Source organism: Symphodus melops (genome assembly GCF_947650265.1).
Source record: "Symphodus melops genome assembly, chromosome: 12".
Classification (NCBI taxonomy): Eukaryota; Metazoa; Chordata; class Actinopteri; order Labriformes; family Labridae; genus Symphodus; species Symphodus melops.
This window is the reverse complement of record NC_136702.1, coordinates 1235430-1251906: the sequence shown is the minus strand read 5'-3', so window position 1 is coordinate 1251906 and position 16477 is coordinate 1235430. Positions and strand designations below refer to the sequence as shown.

The 16477-nt window shown below is 48.5% G+C and overlaps 1 protein-coding gene across 1 annotated transcript in view; it reads right to left on the bottom strand.

Annotated features, from left to right (window-relative positions):
* Positions 1-15354, bottom strand: part of vwa8 (von Willebrand factor A domain containing 8) — a gene marked incomplete at its 3' end in the record, with an annotated part of 23130 nt that extends 7776 nt beyond the window's left edge. Inside the window, exons 1-19 of the mRNA XM_079357566.1 lie at positions 15042-15354; positions 13267-13344; positions 13051-13181; positions 12075-12185; positions 8173-8340; positions 7740-7904; positions 7116-7165; positions 6914-7022; positions 6731-6835; positions 6515-6643; positions 4530-4664; positions 4369-4446; positions 3572-3732; positions 3327-3440; positions 1390-1585; positions 1071-1148; positions 869-984; positions 618-718; positions 325-431 (exon numbers count right to left, since the gene is read on the bottom strand). Coding sequence (XP_079213692.1) covers positions 325-431; positions 618-718; positions 869-984; positions 1071-1148; positions 1390-1585; positions 3327-3440; positions 3572-3732; positions 4369-4446; positions 4530-4664; positions 6515-6643; positions 6731-6835; positions 6914-7022; positions 7116-7165; positions 7740-7904; positions 8173-8340; positions 12075-12185; positions 13051-13181; positions 13267-13344; positions 15042-15285 — 2376 coding nt within the window. The 5' untranslated portion in view covers positions 15286-15354. The remainder of the gene's footprint in view (positions 1-324; positions 432-617; positions 719-868; positions 985-1070; positions 1149-1389; positions 1586-3326; positions 3441-3571; positions 3733-4368; positions 4447-4529; positions 4665-6514; positions 6644-6730; positions 6836-6913; positions 7023-7115; positions 7166-7739; positions 7905-8172; positions 8341-12074; positions 12186-13050; positions 13182-13266; positions 13345-15041) is intronic.
* Between the last annotated feature and the right edge of the window lie 1123 nt (positions 15355-16477).

The window sequence follows — 16477 nt, the reverse complement described above, 5'->3', positions numbered from 1 at the left end:
CGGAGCGGCATCAGAGACGTCGTCTTTATCCGTTTTTGGCCTGGATTGCAGCCGGCGTGCTCTGAATGTAGTTTGTTGAAGGGAAACATGAAGGGAGCTTTTTTTTTTTTTTTTTTAAATGAAAGATAACAAAGAAAAAACGGATTATTCTTTATTGTTTCTAATCTGGGTCAAATCTGGGTCACGTCCTGGAAATGTCTCGTTTTTTTTGGGCAGCTTTTAAAATGACACGAGGATTGTGTAAAAACATGTCGTGCACTTACAGATGTGCTTCGTGTCTTGTCGAGTGTTTTTTTTTTTTTTTTTTTCAGATGGAATAATCACCTGAGGATTATCGTAGAAGAGAACGTCAGGGATTTTCATTTTCTCCTTGGCGTTGTAGACGGGAGCAGAAACTTTACCGATGGTCAACACGCCGTCCTTGATCGAGCCTTGGGGGGGGGGGGGGGGGGAGAGAGAGAGAGAGAGAGAGAGAGAGAGAGAGAGAGAGAGAGAGAGAGAGAGAGAGAGAGGTTGTTTATTTATTTTTATTTTTTTCCACACAAACTTTCAGCGTTTCAGCTTTTTTTGAAAAGAAGAAGAAGAAGAAGAAGATCCTCGGTGCGAGTTGAACTCACAGCTGAAGTCACGAGCGTGTTCCTTGGTCTCTGGCGTGTCCTGTATGGAGCTGTTGGCGAGGTTTTTTTCAAGAGAGGCGCGGGCGAGGCTGGGAAGGAACCTGAAAAAAAAAAACACACCAACATCATCAAATCGTCCAAAACAAGGAACCGGAGACACAACCCTACGGGGAACTTCATGTCCTTCCTCCTGAGACCCCCCCCCCCCCCCCCCCCCCAGGTGCACATGTGAACAGGTAAGGGTGGCGTACCTGGAGAGGCAGGCCTTATTGACGGCGTGCGCGATGCTCTCCTCGGGGTACTGAGAGAGACGACGACAGATCCTCAGAAGCTGCCTGGTGGACAGAGACGAGGCCAGAGACTGTGCCTGCAGACATGATTAACAGAAGTCAGATCACACACAGCTGACACACACACACACACACACACACACACACACACACACACACTTACTGTGGGGTCGTTCGTACCGCGGAGGCTGTGTGTGAGGTGCAGCAGCTGCTCTGCTGCTTCTGTTGGAACATTCAGAGTCTAAAAGGGAGAAAAAGGAGACGATACAGAGATCAAGTCAGAACATCAGAACTCATCAGAACTCATCAGAACTCATCAGAACTCATCAGAACAGCTTCATTAAGTCAAGTCAAGTTTTTTTTTTTTTAAGCACATTTAAAAAAAATCTTCAGCTGACCAAAGTGCAAAAAAAACAAACAACAAAATAAATGTGAACAGGTGAGTAACGAGCTGATGTCATCCTTCAGTATGTCCGTCTCACCAGTCCTTGTATGAGGCCCATCTCCTCGGCTTTGGCGAGCGGCGTGACAGTGTGGTACAGAAACATGGTGAGCAGCTCGGGACCCAACCACTGCTGACCTCTGCCGCCGCCGCCGCCGCCACTCGTAGCGGCTCCCACGACGGGGGGCTCAGCCAGAGCCAGCACCCTGAAGGACGGATGGATGGGGAAGACCGACCTGAAGACACACACACACACACACACACAAACACACACACAGGTCAAGTGCTTGGAGAGCGCAGGTGCGCTGCAGGTGTGCGTCCAAACTAATCCGCGTCAGCTCCACGAGCACGCCGTCTGACAGCTGGCTGAGCGATCCTCTGATCCAAGAGGACGTGTACGCTCGCCGCAGCCGGATATATTTACTCCGACGTGGGCGGAAGCGGGCGCTAACCATCATCATCATCGTCTCTGCATCGGTGTGCAGGAAGACATTTCATATGTGGAGGTAGCAGAAGCAACTTCATTAATTCACACACACACACACACACACACACACACACACACACACACACACACCATCAAGAATCCCTAAATCAAATCTGATTGGTTGATGGCGACGCTGTGTGTTGCTATGTAACATAACGACATTATCTGGAGGGAGGTGCGGCGCCCTGTAGATGGCAGGTAATGCAGCTGTGGCTCAGTTGGTGGAATCTCTCAACTGGAAGGTTGGGGGTTCGATGCCCAGCTCATGCAGCGCCGATGTGTCCTTGGGCAATTTTTACCCAAGATGCACTCGCTGCTTCGACGGATTACATGTACGAATGGGATTAGCTACCCTGTGTGTAGCAGGAAGTGAGAGGAGCACACCGTCCCCTGCAGATCTCCCATCGGCTAATTAAACATGCACACATCTAACGAGGAGAGCAGGAGCCAGCACATGGGCAGACACACACACACACACACACACACATATATACTGCACATGCATGGATGCATATGTTGCCTAGCAACCTGCTCGTTCTTTCTCATCCGCCGTCTATGTAGTCACCTGCAGGAATCTGAGTGTGTTAAGAGAAGACTGTAACCTGTACTGTGAGGCAGGATAACATCCTGATGGATGGACACACACACACACACACACACACACACACACACACACACACACACACACACACACACACACACACACACACACACACACACACACACACACACACACACACACACACACACACACACACACACACACACACACACACACACACACACACACACACACACACACACACACACACACACACACACACACACACACACACACACACACACACACACACACACACACACACACACACACACACACACACACACACTTTACATCACATCAACACATGTCTTGTCTGAGCCACAGGAGTGAAGGAAGAGGAAGTGGGTTTATTTTAGCCCCAGACGCCCCACCACAAACATCCTTCCTGCATGCTTAGGTGGGATTTTAAGACATGGGCACATTGATGTGGACGTGCACACACACACACACACGCACACACACGCACACACACACACACACACACACACACACTTAATGAGTGAAACACAGGGAGCAGTTCAGGTCAAGATGTACTGCAGCCATCCACACAAGCTGTAATAAATCCTCAGTCAGTGTTTCAGGGTCTCGGAGAGGAGACGCAAGATTCAACATGGGACACAAACATGGGACACAAACATGGGACACAAACATGGGACACAAACATGGGACACAAACATGGGACACGAGCCGCTGCTTTATGTCGTCTCTTCACTGTCATGTCCCCACGTGCGTCGATGACTCTTCTTCCTGTTTCTGAGTGTTTCATTGTTGTCGAAGAAAAGCCGTAAATGTGCATGAAATTCGCTTGAAATTCGCTGGACTTTCATGACGCATAACCCTTACAACCTACGTGTGTGTGTGTGTGTGTGTGTGTGTGTGTGTGTACCTCTCTTTGAGTTGCTCGTCAGTGAGCTGTAGCTCATCCTTTAGCGTCTGGTATCTGTCCCACCTGAGCAGCCTCGTCCCGTCGTACAGATCCAACTCCCTGTCGTGCAGCAGCCTGGGACACGAAACACACAGGGATGAGCTGTGTGTGTGTGTGTGTGTGTGTGTGTGTGTGTGTGTGTGTGTGTGTGTGTGTGTGTGTGTGTGTGTGTGTGTGTGTGTGTGTGTGTGTGTGCCTGATCATACCTGGACAGCACAGCCAGCGTGCCCAGGTTGACCCTGTGGATGCCGTCCAGGAGCAGCAGCTTTCCCTCTATGGCGGCGGTGACGAGCGGAGACGGTCTCCACGCCGTGTCTCCGTTAGGAAGCGTGTACCTCTGCTGCAGAAGGTCCCTCGCCGTCATGTCCTGGACGAGGAAAAGGACAGGAAGTGAGAAAGTCAAATCATGCTTTATGTTTCAGCTGTTGTTTTTTTTTTTTTTCCAATACATCCTTGTCGTCTTGTACGTGCCGTAGTTTCCACAAATCGGATGTTCAGAGACGACCACATGAATTTTCCGGCGAAGGATTCTGCAATTCCCGCAGCACATGTTAACCCCCGACCCCTCGCCGCTAAGAATAGCACGATGCATTAAAACACCCGTTTCCTGCACCCTCATCACCCGGATGACTGCATTCCTCAAAATCCCACACACACACACACACTCGCTCGCTCGCACACACACACACACACACACAGGAGGAGGTTTCACAAAGCTTCACATTCAGAGATGAATATGCTGCTCTCTGTTTTGCTCTTTCTTCCAGTCAGTCTCTGGATCAGTTTCTGGACCGACAGGTGCCCTCAGGCCCGACTAATAGAACACAGATGTGACTCTTTCAGGATTCTGCATCTTCTCACGCTGACCCCTTTAAACGGCCAACCAGACGGCCCCTTTAATCAACGCATCAGCTGAGATGAAGATCAGGGATCTGCAGGACCTCGCTATCTGCTGGCTCCTCCCCCCCTCTCAGGTCGTCCAATGACTGCACACATTATTTACCTGGTAGAGCATGACCGGCTCGATGCTGTATCCGAGCATCTCGGCAAACTCTCTTGCAATCACCGACTTGCCACAGCCCTGAGGAAGAAGAATTTAAAAGCCGTCAGTCGCAGTCGACACTTAAATCGGGTAGCGTGTGAAGTGCGTGGCGTGTCGCCGACCTTTGCCCCGATCAGACAGATGTCCTTGGCCATGTGTGACTGCATCATCTCGGAGAGCAGCTGGGAGTGGCTCGGCGTGCTGATGAAGGTGGGGCTGCTGTTGGGCGGACGCGGCTCCTTCAGGCCTGCCGGGACCTGCAGTTTGAAGACGACAGGAAGTGAATCACAGCTTCGATCAGATTCAGTTTAAGCACGAGTCGCGGGGATCAATCGGCGTCCCCGAGGACCTCCGGGCGCTGCTCGTCAGAGGGCCCTGCGTCCCGGCGTGGAGCTGCGGAGAGTGACATCGTCTGTTTGGCGAGATGAGCGGCAGAAGACTGCTCGCTCTGTTCTCCACACAGTGACTCATTCACAAACACAAAGCAGCGAAGACTGACGAGAACGCCGTTTCCTTCACGGTATCAGTCAAAGATTAGATGTTCCAGCTCATGATACAACGCGTGTCTGTGCGTCTGGATGTGCGTTTCCCAGGGAAAAACTCTGACTAATCTGTGACCACTTTGACTAAAAACACGCTTCCTAGTTCAGGGTTTATTTGAAGCTTCAGCTCCCGCTCGTTACAGCAGACAGATTATCTGCTCTGCTAAAAGACGAACGGGCCGCAGGATTCTTAAGCAGCTTTACTTCCCTGCTTTTATTCCTTCTCGTCATCTCTTCTGCAGTCACTGAAAACGCTGTTTACTTACATGCATACCGCTCGATGAAGGTTCAGAAACAGAACATTGCTAATAAACTGCTGTGCTCTCTTTGCATCCTTCCTTCGGTCTCCTCCTCCTCGCTCTCCTCAACATTTCCCTTTTTGAAATGGATTTGACAAATGCCCTTTCGTTCTGAACGGTCAGTTTCACTGCAACAATTCAAACCGCCATCGGCAGAGGATGTCTTCCTGTGGGGTTCTTTTGTTTTTAATCACCCTTGTTGGAGTGTTTTCATTTTTCTGTTTGACAGAGTCCCAACGAACGAGCGTGCACACGCTCTCGCTCTGAAACAAAAGCCTGCCAGCGGCGTCCACGTCACAGTCGGAGACATTTTGGAAAGACGAGGGCAGAAGCAACGGACACCGGCAACGCATGAATGCTCACGATGCAGGATTTAAAACTAAGTCGTTAAACGTTACATAAATCATCTTTAACAGCAGCGTGCGGCAGCAGCAGCAGCGTGCAGCAGCAGCAGCGTGCAGCAGCAGCAGCAGCGTGCGGCAGCAGCGTGCAGCAGCAGCAGCGTGCAGCAGCAGCAGCAGCAGCAGCAGCAGCAGCGTGCGGCAGCAGCGTGCAGCAGCAGCAGCGTGCAGCAGCAGCAGCGTGCAGCAGCAGCATGCAGCAGCAGCGTGCAGCAGCGTGCAGCAGCAGCGTGGAGCAGCAGCAGCAGCGTGCAGCAGCGTGCAGCAGCAGCAGCGTGCAGCAGCAGCGTGCAGCAGCAGCAGCAGCGTGCAGCAGCAGCGTGCAGCAGCAGCAGCAGCGTGCAGCAGCGTGCAGCGTGCAGCAGCAGCAGCAGCAGCAGCAGCAGCGTGCAGCAGCAGCAGCAGCAGCGTGCAGCAGCAGCAGCAGCAGCAGCAGCGTGCAGCAGCAGCAGCGTGCAGCAGCAGCAGCGTGCAGCAGCGTGCAGCGTGCAGCAGCAGCGTGCAGCAGCAGCAGCAGCAGCAGCAGCAGCAGCGTGCAGCAGCAGCAGCAGCAGCGTGCAGCAGCAGCAGCAGCAGCAGCAGCAGCGTGCAGCAGCAGCAGCGTGCAGCAGCAGCAGCGTGCAGCAGCGTGCAGCGTGCAGCAGCAGCGTGCAGCAGCAGCAGCAGCAGCAGCAGCAGCGTGCAGCAGCAGCGTGCAGCAGCAGCAGCGTGCAGCAGCAGCAGCAGCAGCAGCAGCAGCGTGCAGCAGCAGCAGCGTGCAGCAGCAGCAGCGTGCAGCAGCAGCAGCGTGCAGCAGCAGCGCTTTATTTCCTAAAAAATCCAAACACACACCCTGCAGGAGTTAAAGTTTATGTTTGCAGTTTACCTGAAAGGTGACGTCTTTGTCTGCCACACGAAGTGTAACGTCTGCACGGCCCTCAACATCCGTCGCCTTGGATACGCTCGCGATGGCGCTTGGTGCTGGCTGACGACGACCGTCCAGGAGCTCAAACCTCTGAAGAAAGAGAAGCGCTTGGATGAACGGCAGGCCTCAATAATGATCTCACCTGACGCTCAGGTATGCACACAGAGAAAAACGTACGCTGAGCACTCCCTCCACAGCCGTGCGTCCTTCCTTTCCCAGGATGCTGCTGTACGGGTAAAGTCTGCTGACGAGCTGCTGGGACGACAGCATGGGGAAGGAGTTCTGCAACAAAAGATGGTAAAATGAACGGGGCATTCAGTCTTTTTTCTTTTTTTCTTTCAACGTTAACTTCTTTCTTACCAGCACGTGGAGGGCGGGGATCAGGTTGTCCACGGGGAAGTCGGGCAGGCCGAGGCTGGAGGACTCCTGGGAGCACAGAGTGGTGGCTAGAGACAGCAGCTGGGACACCCTGAACCACGGAACAAAATGATTCTACGTCAAATCACTGCTGTGGAGAACCGAGCGCATGAATAAGATCGACTTCATGATGACTTGAGTTCACCTCTCTGCAGCGATGTTTGGGCCCGCCGTGTACAACAGCTCCAACATGTCCTGAAGAGAAAAGACCAACACGATGAGCGGGCCTGTAGGACGGAAGCCCGAACAGGACATATTTCTCTACATGGAACATTTCTCTGTTTAGATCTCATGTTGTTCAGCTCCTAAAGCTAAACCAGAGTTCATATCCTGAGATATGAAAAATGACTCAGCACAACAAACTGTTTGGATGCTTGTACTATTAAGCGTCCTTCTGTTACGTTATAATTCATCTTGTTGGATGTTTTTATTGAGAGCAGAGTTGTTTTTTGTTGCAGTGAGACATTTCTGTGAATCTTTCACATTTGGCTCTTTGTGCGATTTTTCATTTCATTTCTCACAAGCTGCAAAAACAAACATCCAGTGAAGTCTAAATGACCACATGACTGTGATCTTGAAATCTGCTCCGCTCTCTCCACATCAGATCACATTTTCTGGTTCATGAAAATCTGATCCCTGTGGAGAACGAGTCAGATCATCTCCAGTTTGCCCCGAGTCCTTTTTTTTTTTCTCCCCTCAGCGTGACCTTTTGGTTGCAGGACTTTTTTTTTTTCCCCTGTTAGATAACGGGAGTTATTTGTGGTCTGACCTTGAATGGAAGGTAATAGATGTCTCTGGCCTGGAAGCGAGAGCGGAGAGGAGGATCCAGCGGGTTGCCCTTGTATTTGGGGACAGGAAGACCGAGAGCGATGACCCGGAAGTCCTCGCTCACACGGACGATCTTCCAGCTGTTCAGCTCCTCTTCGGTGTGATCCTGCAAAGCATTCAGGTGTTCAACATCCTGCTTCTGTAAGTGCACATGCATGTGTGAACGTCTCTGAGGCTTTCTGTGAGGGAGCTCCAGAGGCTGGGAGAAGGGGCAGTGTGGAGGAGGTCAGACAGGTAGAAAGGGGAGGAGCCAGGGGATTTATAGGTGATAATGAGGAGTCTCATGCACTTTGATACACGGCCCCAAATAAAGACAACAAGCAGGTTTTAAAACACCAGATCTGCTGATGTCTGAGGGCGCGCGCTGCTCTCACCTGCAGCAGTTTGTCGTATCTCTCGGACGACATCAGGAAGCGTCCGTCCTCCAGCTGCATCTCTCTGTTCTCCAGCAGGTTGTTGAGGACGGGCAGGACGTTTCTCTCCGCCTTCTCTAAACCCTCCAGGACCAGGACCCGGCCCTGCGTCGCTGCCCTGACTGCACACTGAGGACAAAACACAGAGAAGACGACGATGAGAGCGTTCAGGTTCAACCCTCTGCGGATCGCTCATCCTGCAGAGCCTGCGTAACGGAGCATTTATGGAAAGAGCAAATCTCGCTGTGCAGCAGCTCTTACTTCCAGTGCTTAAGTGAGCCGGCAGTGAAGATTTTCCCGAGGATGTCCTCACCTTATTGTGGTCGGAGCGTCCGCCAAACTTTCCAACCCGAGCTTCAAAACCGTCTCAGCTGTTTTAAGAAGGCCTATTCTCAACCACCGACAACTGAGCTCCTTTTGGTTCCATTTAAAAAGAGTGTGTGTGTGTGTGTGTGTGTGTGTGTGTGTGTGTGTGTGTGTGTGTGTGTGTGTGTGAGTGATGCTGTATTTCAGGGACAAAACGCACATCTGACGTCAAGAGGCAGGAAACTTTAGCTGTCTGGTCGCGCCGCAGAGCAAGCGGCCATGTAATTAGGTTAAGATGTAAATAGGAGGCAGGCTGTGTGGGAAGCAGAGCCATAAAACTATAGTCAGGACCAGATGCTCTATTTTTAACTCCGGGTCCATTTTCGGCACCAACGCTGTAATCAGATAATTGTTAGAAATGTAAGTGACGCAGGACGGCGAGGGGAGGCGGAGCTTGTTTCCTGACAGACACTAACATCCAGCAGATCGTCTGAAGCTCTCTCAGGCAGACGTGACGCGATCAGGCTGGAATAAACGAGGCCGAGAGAATAAGGAGGCGTGACACGAGTGGGGAAGAGATTTCATGTGACGCACACAAAACTTCACCGCCGTTTCTTGTCTTGCAAATGTGCACGAGCTGCGTTTCATTCGCCAACGCGCCGCTCACAAGTTCGAGGAAATCGACGTCTTCACCAAACTCTGCAGCTTTGTCAAACTTGTACGACTTTTTTTTTTTTTTTTTAGGATCCAGTAGGTGTCGCCGCATGAAACCAAAACAAGCTGTTTGGCCACGCCCCCTTCCATACTGAAGCCTCCAACCTCTCTCCACTCATTATAAACATTTTACACAAGGGGGAGGAGCCAGCTGTCCCGTCCATGTAAACACGACCTTCATGCACCATGACCTTTGGTTTGACCAATGAGGACCCTTCATTCACTGCTCCTAGTCTGCAGCAGCCAATGAGATCTCTTCTCTTCAGAGAGTCAAACAAGGACTCGAGTCGGGGCGAAAGTGAAGTCAGAGAGACGATGGAGGATCAACGGATGTGTGGCGAGCTCTGGAAAGCAGGGCGGGGACGGGAAGCTCTTGACCCCTGGAGGTCGAGCTGGTACAGGGTCGTCCTCTTGACGGGAGGGTCGCAGGTACGCTGCGTCACATCACAGCCGGAAAACTGGAGAGAGAGGCGACCGCTAAGATTCCAAAGATAGGACAAGAATGCAATCACTTCCATGTGACTCCATCTTTCCTTGGAATTTGTTGGGTGGGGTGACGCCAGGACCGAAAGAGGGGAGGGGGAGGGGGGGGGGGGGGGGGGGGGGGGGGGGGAGGAGGGGAAAAGAAGTGAAGAAACGAGCGGAGGGAGGGGCCGGAGAGAGTCAGCACAGGGACTGACACGTTAGGTCTGAATATAGGCTGCAAATCAGCACATGTCCCGGAGGAATACTTGGATGTTCTAGTTAGCGCGCGCACACACACACACACACACACACACACACACACACATGCACACACACACACACACACACCTCCTACGATACCAAACTATTCTCAAAGAGAAAGAGCTCGCTAATTTACACCCACACGTCTCCAAAACCCCTCACACGCAATCAGTGTTAGATAATGACCGTTAGCGTGTACTGATACACGCTAACAGCACCCACGGGCGTTTATTAATACACACGCAAATTTAAGTTTTTGTCCAAAAACACCGACTCAGACTGCAGCACATGCCAACGCACACAGGAACACGCTTCATGAGATGGCTGTGATATTTGTGAAGAAATAAAAAGTCCCTGACACTTCTGGGTGTTATCAATAAAGTTGTTTTGATTTGAATCAATCATAAATGAGCCTGACGGTCCACTGTATGACAAACACACGTCATGTTAAAGGCACGGTTGGGCCTTTTGTTTTTAAACATGAGATGACATGATTGTACATGAAAGTAGCATTCCCTCAGTGCTCCCTCTTAGGCCACGCCCCCTCTGCTCTGTGCTGACTCTAAAGCCACGCCCCCTCACTCACATGCACGAGAAACTAAGTCGTCTCATGTCTCATTCAGCGGTGAGTAAACTCTCAGTATAAACACAGGGAAGCTGTGATTGGTTCATCAGAGAGCAGGGAGACAGGGAGGCCTGTGATTGGTTCATCAGAAAGCAGGGAGACAGGGAGGCCTGTGATTGGTTCATAAGAGAGCAGGGAGAAAGGGAGGCTGTGATTGGTTCATCAGAGAGCAGGGAGACAGGGAGGCCTGTGATTGGTTCATCAGAGAGCAGGGAGACAGGGAGGCTGTGATTGGTTCATCAGAGAGCAGGGAGACAGGGAGGCCTGTGATTGGTTCATCAGAGAGCAGGGAGACAAGGAGGCTGTGATTGGTTCATCAGAGAGAAGGGAGACAGGGAGGCTGTGATTGGTTCATCAGAGAGCAGGGAGACAGGGAGGCCTGTGATTGGTTCATCAGAGCGCAGGGAGACAGGGAGGCCTGTGATTGGTTCATCAGATTGGTACCTCGTGGCAGACATTGGTTGAAGTTTTTACAGACTTACAAACTGATACAGATGATGGATTTACTTTGTTCCTTTTTCAGAGAACCTGAGTTATTAATTTCTGTCAGGACCTAAAGACAACTTCAACAATCTTAAAAAGTGAATCTGGAGGAAAATGTCCAACCCTGACTTTATTTTTATTTTTTTTTGCTTTCAGTGAGACAATAACACCTGATCTCAGCTTGACGGACAGGAAGCAGAACTCACTCAGAGGAACATTATTTTATGTTCATGTTGAACACGCCGTGTGAGGACGACGACGGCTTAAATCCTCTAACGATCATCTGAACCGTCACACCGCGGAGGAAAAGCTCTTCTTTCACGTGGGAAAGATTTGCAGAGGAGTTTGGAGGAGAAATGTCCTGAAACAATCTTCAGCCTGTTGCCATGGAGCTTCCTGACAGGGTTTAACCATCCAGCTCGTGTGTGGTTCTTTTTTTTTTTTTTTTTTAACTCATTTCCATAATTGTTTTTCTGTACCAGTGAGAAAGGAACGGAGATGAATGAAGAACAGAAAGTTCTCCTGAGAGAAACCCGCCTGGGTCTCTCCATGGTAACTGAACTTATAAATGCGACAGTGCGGGGGCGTGTGTGTGTGTGTGCGTGTGTGTGTGTGCGCGAGGGGCTCGTTCGATTAGAGCAGGAGGGAGAGTGTGAAGGACGTCTATTTAAACGTCTTCAGACAGAGTGGAGAGAGGCTCAGGAACATTCAGTTTTTGCGTTTGTTCCAACTTTACTAAAGACCGTCTGCACAGTGATGATCTGATTTGGAAATGGTTATTTGTGCGTGACAGCTGGGATCTGCTCCAGTCCCACAAGAAGCGAAGGACGGGCTCGATTGGAACAGAATTAAAATCCAACAACTGGTCTCTGCTTTAAAACACGTTAGAATCAACCGATTCTGCTGATAACCGTTTTAAAGAAAAGCTTCAGATCACGAGGTGAACGTCTGTTGGTGTTATCCCAGGAGGAGCCTGCAGAGGGCGCTGGACGCGATATGTCGGAGTTACCTGGTCGATGTAGAAGGCGGTCCCGGAGCGGATCTCTCTCCTCTGTTTCAGGTCGGTCTCGGTGGTGTCCCTGGACAGAGCCACGTATTCCACCTCACGTTTGGTCAACTCCTGCTCGACAGCAAGGGAGAGACTCAGAGTTACAGAAGAGTTTCAACAAACAAGCCCAACGAAAACAACAACACAATAATAATACAGGGGTGTTCATGTGAGGCAGTTCATAAAAAGATGGGGGGGGGGGGAACAGGTAAAGTTATCAAATTTGAAGAAAGAGTCAAAAGTCAAAGTCAAAGTTTGTTGTACATTTTTCAACATGTGCCGGACTTAAAGAAGACTCTCTGAACCACGATGTGACTCTGAGAAGACTTTAAAAATAAATAGGATGAAAAATGACAGAAAGTACATAAAAAATAAAAAATAAAGTTAATATGTTCCTCTGTTTTTAACATTCAGTACATTTTGTGTTTTCCTGCACGGGTTTGGAGCGCTGCTCGTGCACGTCCTCGGAAATCAACACGACACACTGACGAGTTCGAAACTGTTTCTGAAGGCGGAGCAGCTGGAGCAGCTGGATGGGGATGAGATGGACTTGGACTTGAGCTTGTATACCGCAGATCACACCTACCCATTCATCCCCACTGATGGCTGGTTATGTGGACCATCCAGTAATTAATTCCATTCACGCACATTCATACGGGTTAAGTGTCTTGCCCAAGGACACATCGGACATGTTGCTCGCAGGAGCTGGGGATCGAACCCTCGACCTTCCGATGGGATGTGATAACAGAGCTGCGACAGATCGTCTCTACGTCGGTGTTTAACGCGGTCTGATCGATGTGGTGCTCCCTCTAGAGGAACCCGCCTGCAAGACGCAGCTCGCTGTCTCTCAGCACGCGAGGTTCAAACACAAGAATACCTGACACAACAGCCTGCAATTAATGTGTGTGTGTGTGTGTGTGTGTGTGTGAGAACTTACGAGGTACTGCATGGCTATGGATCGTCTCAGGGGTCCTGGGGGACCGATGAGGAACACATCCTGGCCCAAAAGATCCTTCTGCATGATCCATCTCAGGTGCTGGGCGACGGTCTGCGGCAGGGAGTCTGAAACTAGAAAAACCAGTGACCAGTTCAGTTCCAGTCACCTGTCGTGGACCGGCTGCTGAACAAACGTCCTCATAGGAAACATACATACTGTGTTTGACAGGAACCAGCTCCGGGTTCTTGGGCGTCTTGAGCTTGTAAGAGATCTCTCCGATCTTCACTGTGTCACCTGCAACAATCAGGACACGCGTTTTTTATCAAAGCAGGCAGCTGGTGTCACTTTCTCTGATCATCTAACTGGTATTGGTTTTATTGGTTTTAGTTATTGGAGACCTTCCGACACAGAAACTTTATTAAATAGAGGCGACGAACAAACAGCTCAGAAGTGGAAAGATGCTGCCGGCATGAAAAGACCGAGCTAAGCATCTGAAATAAAACCGTTTATAGATTCATTATTATTGATTCTAAATTCTGGTTTACACACGTGTTTGTACGTCTGGGGGGGGGGGGGGAGGGGCTTCATCAGCATATCCTGCTTCTTCAACAGTCAAAACGACCTGCAGCCATTTCTTATTTGTTGAGCTGTGACCGTTTTTCATGCAAACTAAGTCACGTTTTAAAATATGACAAACAACACAAGACGTGAAAAGCAGGAAACGGGGAAGAACTTCTTTTTTAGAGCCGCACCGATTGGTTAATTCAGGGCCGATACTGATGTTTGACCATTACCCGAATCTGATACCAAAGTTTTCTCTCATGTTTGACGGTGAAAATGAGTCAGAATTTGTCTGACAGATTTACTTCATCTGTCCAAATAAAAAAAATAAAACTCTTCTCTGGATCAGTCGTTAGCTGAACTCGATGCTGGCATTAAATTCATTTGGCACGAGCTGCAAAACCGATAAAAATCGGCGACTGACTTTGGTTCTCGCCACACTATTTGCAAGATGTGCCGATGTCTGTCGACGGTGGCGTCATCGGCAGATATAATCGCTGTTCACTCGATGCTTCCGAGTCATTTCAGTTACAGGTTGAGTGTAACAGCAGCAGATAGAAGATTGGAGGAGTTTTCTTTCTTGTCATCGCTCCTCTTTCTGAAGCACAACGAAATTAGAAAATGTGCAACTCTAATAAAAAGGAAACAGCAGAAAGACAAGAGGTTGTGCAAATGTAATAAGTGCAAATTAAGTCAAATCAAAAACTGTAAAACTACAAAGACAAAAAATATATATTTTTAAAAACTATACAGTCACCAAGAAGAATATTTAGACAGCAGGTTCAGAGTTTTCGGGGGCGTTCAGGACGTAGCCTTGGTTAGAAACTGTTTTTAGTCTGTTTGTTTTTGTCTTTATTTCCCTGAAACCTGCCGTCCTGTTCCAGGAAAAAAAACAGCTGTTAAATAACTGAAAACTAAGTTTAAGTGACTTAATGCTGAGTTTTATCTCGTTCCTCCAGTGGTTCAAACTGGAATGTATTTTAAAATATCAGATTTTATCAATAATAATAATAATACAAAAATCCCCAGTTAAATCCTACTGTTTTGGACAATCTCCAAGTTTGATTTTTTTTTTTTTTAACAAAAAATACCAAATATAAAGTCCTGTACTGTCCTCTATGTACACTTGGGATTACCTGGATGACTTTAACCTTTCACCTACTTTCTTCATTACTCCAAGAAAGTGTCGAAAAACACGGTTAATATAATATTAGTTTAAATCAGATCGTTGTGGTTTTTAAATGAGCTGGTTTGTAATTGTCACAACATTACTAATTAATAATCTGCAGCAGGCGTAACCATAGCAACCGCTATCACAATTTAAATCGAGACATTTTTTATAATAATTTGTTTCAGTTTAAAGAGATTTTAAGTCACTACAAGAAGAGAAAATGGTGATAAAAAATATATTTATATAGAAGTTGTTAAACCTGAAGATGTGTTGAGCAGTTTGACCTCATGTGTTTCTCCACATCCAGCCGTCTCTGCCCAGCACGGAGCCCAGAATGTTCCGCACTCTCCGGGCAGCAATAGCCGCGGCCGGGCCGCTGCGCAGAACCTGCGGGTTGCATCATTCAAACTGCTCCGACACTTCCGTCTAAAACATGATGAAGAATCAAGTCCACCGGCTCCTTCATTCACTAATGTCCTCAGCTGAGTGTGGCCTTCTTCCATTTCGTAACATCTGTCAGCTCATCTCGCCTGGAGGCGGAAGATAATAAAAGAGGGACAAACAGGTCCGCGGTTAAAGTCTTCCGTAGTTGTTTCACGTTTAGTTAAGTGTTTCGTTCCGACAGCGGGAATTTGTCTTCTTCAATTTATTTGACGCCCTTTGTTATATAAATATTTTCTCATGGATGTGTCTTTATTCTTTATCAATTTTGCTTTATCAATTTTAGTTTTGAATAAATGGCTCCAAGCCCTCGGTCTCGTTTTAATATTTATATTTCAGATGACATAAGAACAGGATGTTAAACCTTTTAAAATGTAATTGGTACATTTTAAAGGAAATTCAGCGGGAGCAAGCCATATAACTGCTGCTTTGACTGTAAATTATGGTTCAATTGTATTTTGTTATAAATTATAACATTTTTTCTAGAAAATAACATACATTTAAGTTGTTTTGATTTATAAAATATAAGAATGTGTCTGGAAACTTGTTCTTAAAAAACGTCATTTAATGTGTGAAAATCAGATTTTTGCAACCTCAGAGCGAACAGAGACAGAAGGCCCACCTGAGATCTCAGCTGAACCCTCTAGGAGGGCCCACACCTCGGGTTGGGAACCAACGGAGACCAAGCAGGCCTGCAGCACGTTGTGTCAAATGTTGGTTTGCAAAAAAAGAAGAAGAAAAACTAACTTTAACCATTTTAAAAATGTTGCAAATCAAGGTGGTTCTGGGCTGTTTTTTCTCGCTTACATGGTAAATATTACATTTTGAATTATTTGTTCCTGCTTGATCGTGTTGTCTAAATCACTTTGTATGAGTGCTGCTCTATTAATAAACCTGCCTCGACTTCTGAGATCCAAGAAAGTGTCTAATAAAGAGGAAAAAGCAGCATGCATCAAATACCATGAAGAATGTGGAGACCTCTATGCGCCTTATCATTAATTAGATTAGCAAAGTAAAGTAGCCTACCAGAGTCAATGACGTCATTGAAACACTCATACATAAATCTACTCACGTGAACCCGCATAAATATACCCTACACACACACACACACACACACACACACACACACACACACACTCCCTGTCACATATCCGATCTGTGCGCGCGTGAGATGCCCTCCGGCCCGTGACAAAGCGTACCCGTGCCGCGCGCGTTTAAGCGGGTTTGACATTTATCACGTGGAGCGCTGATAGG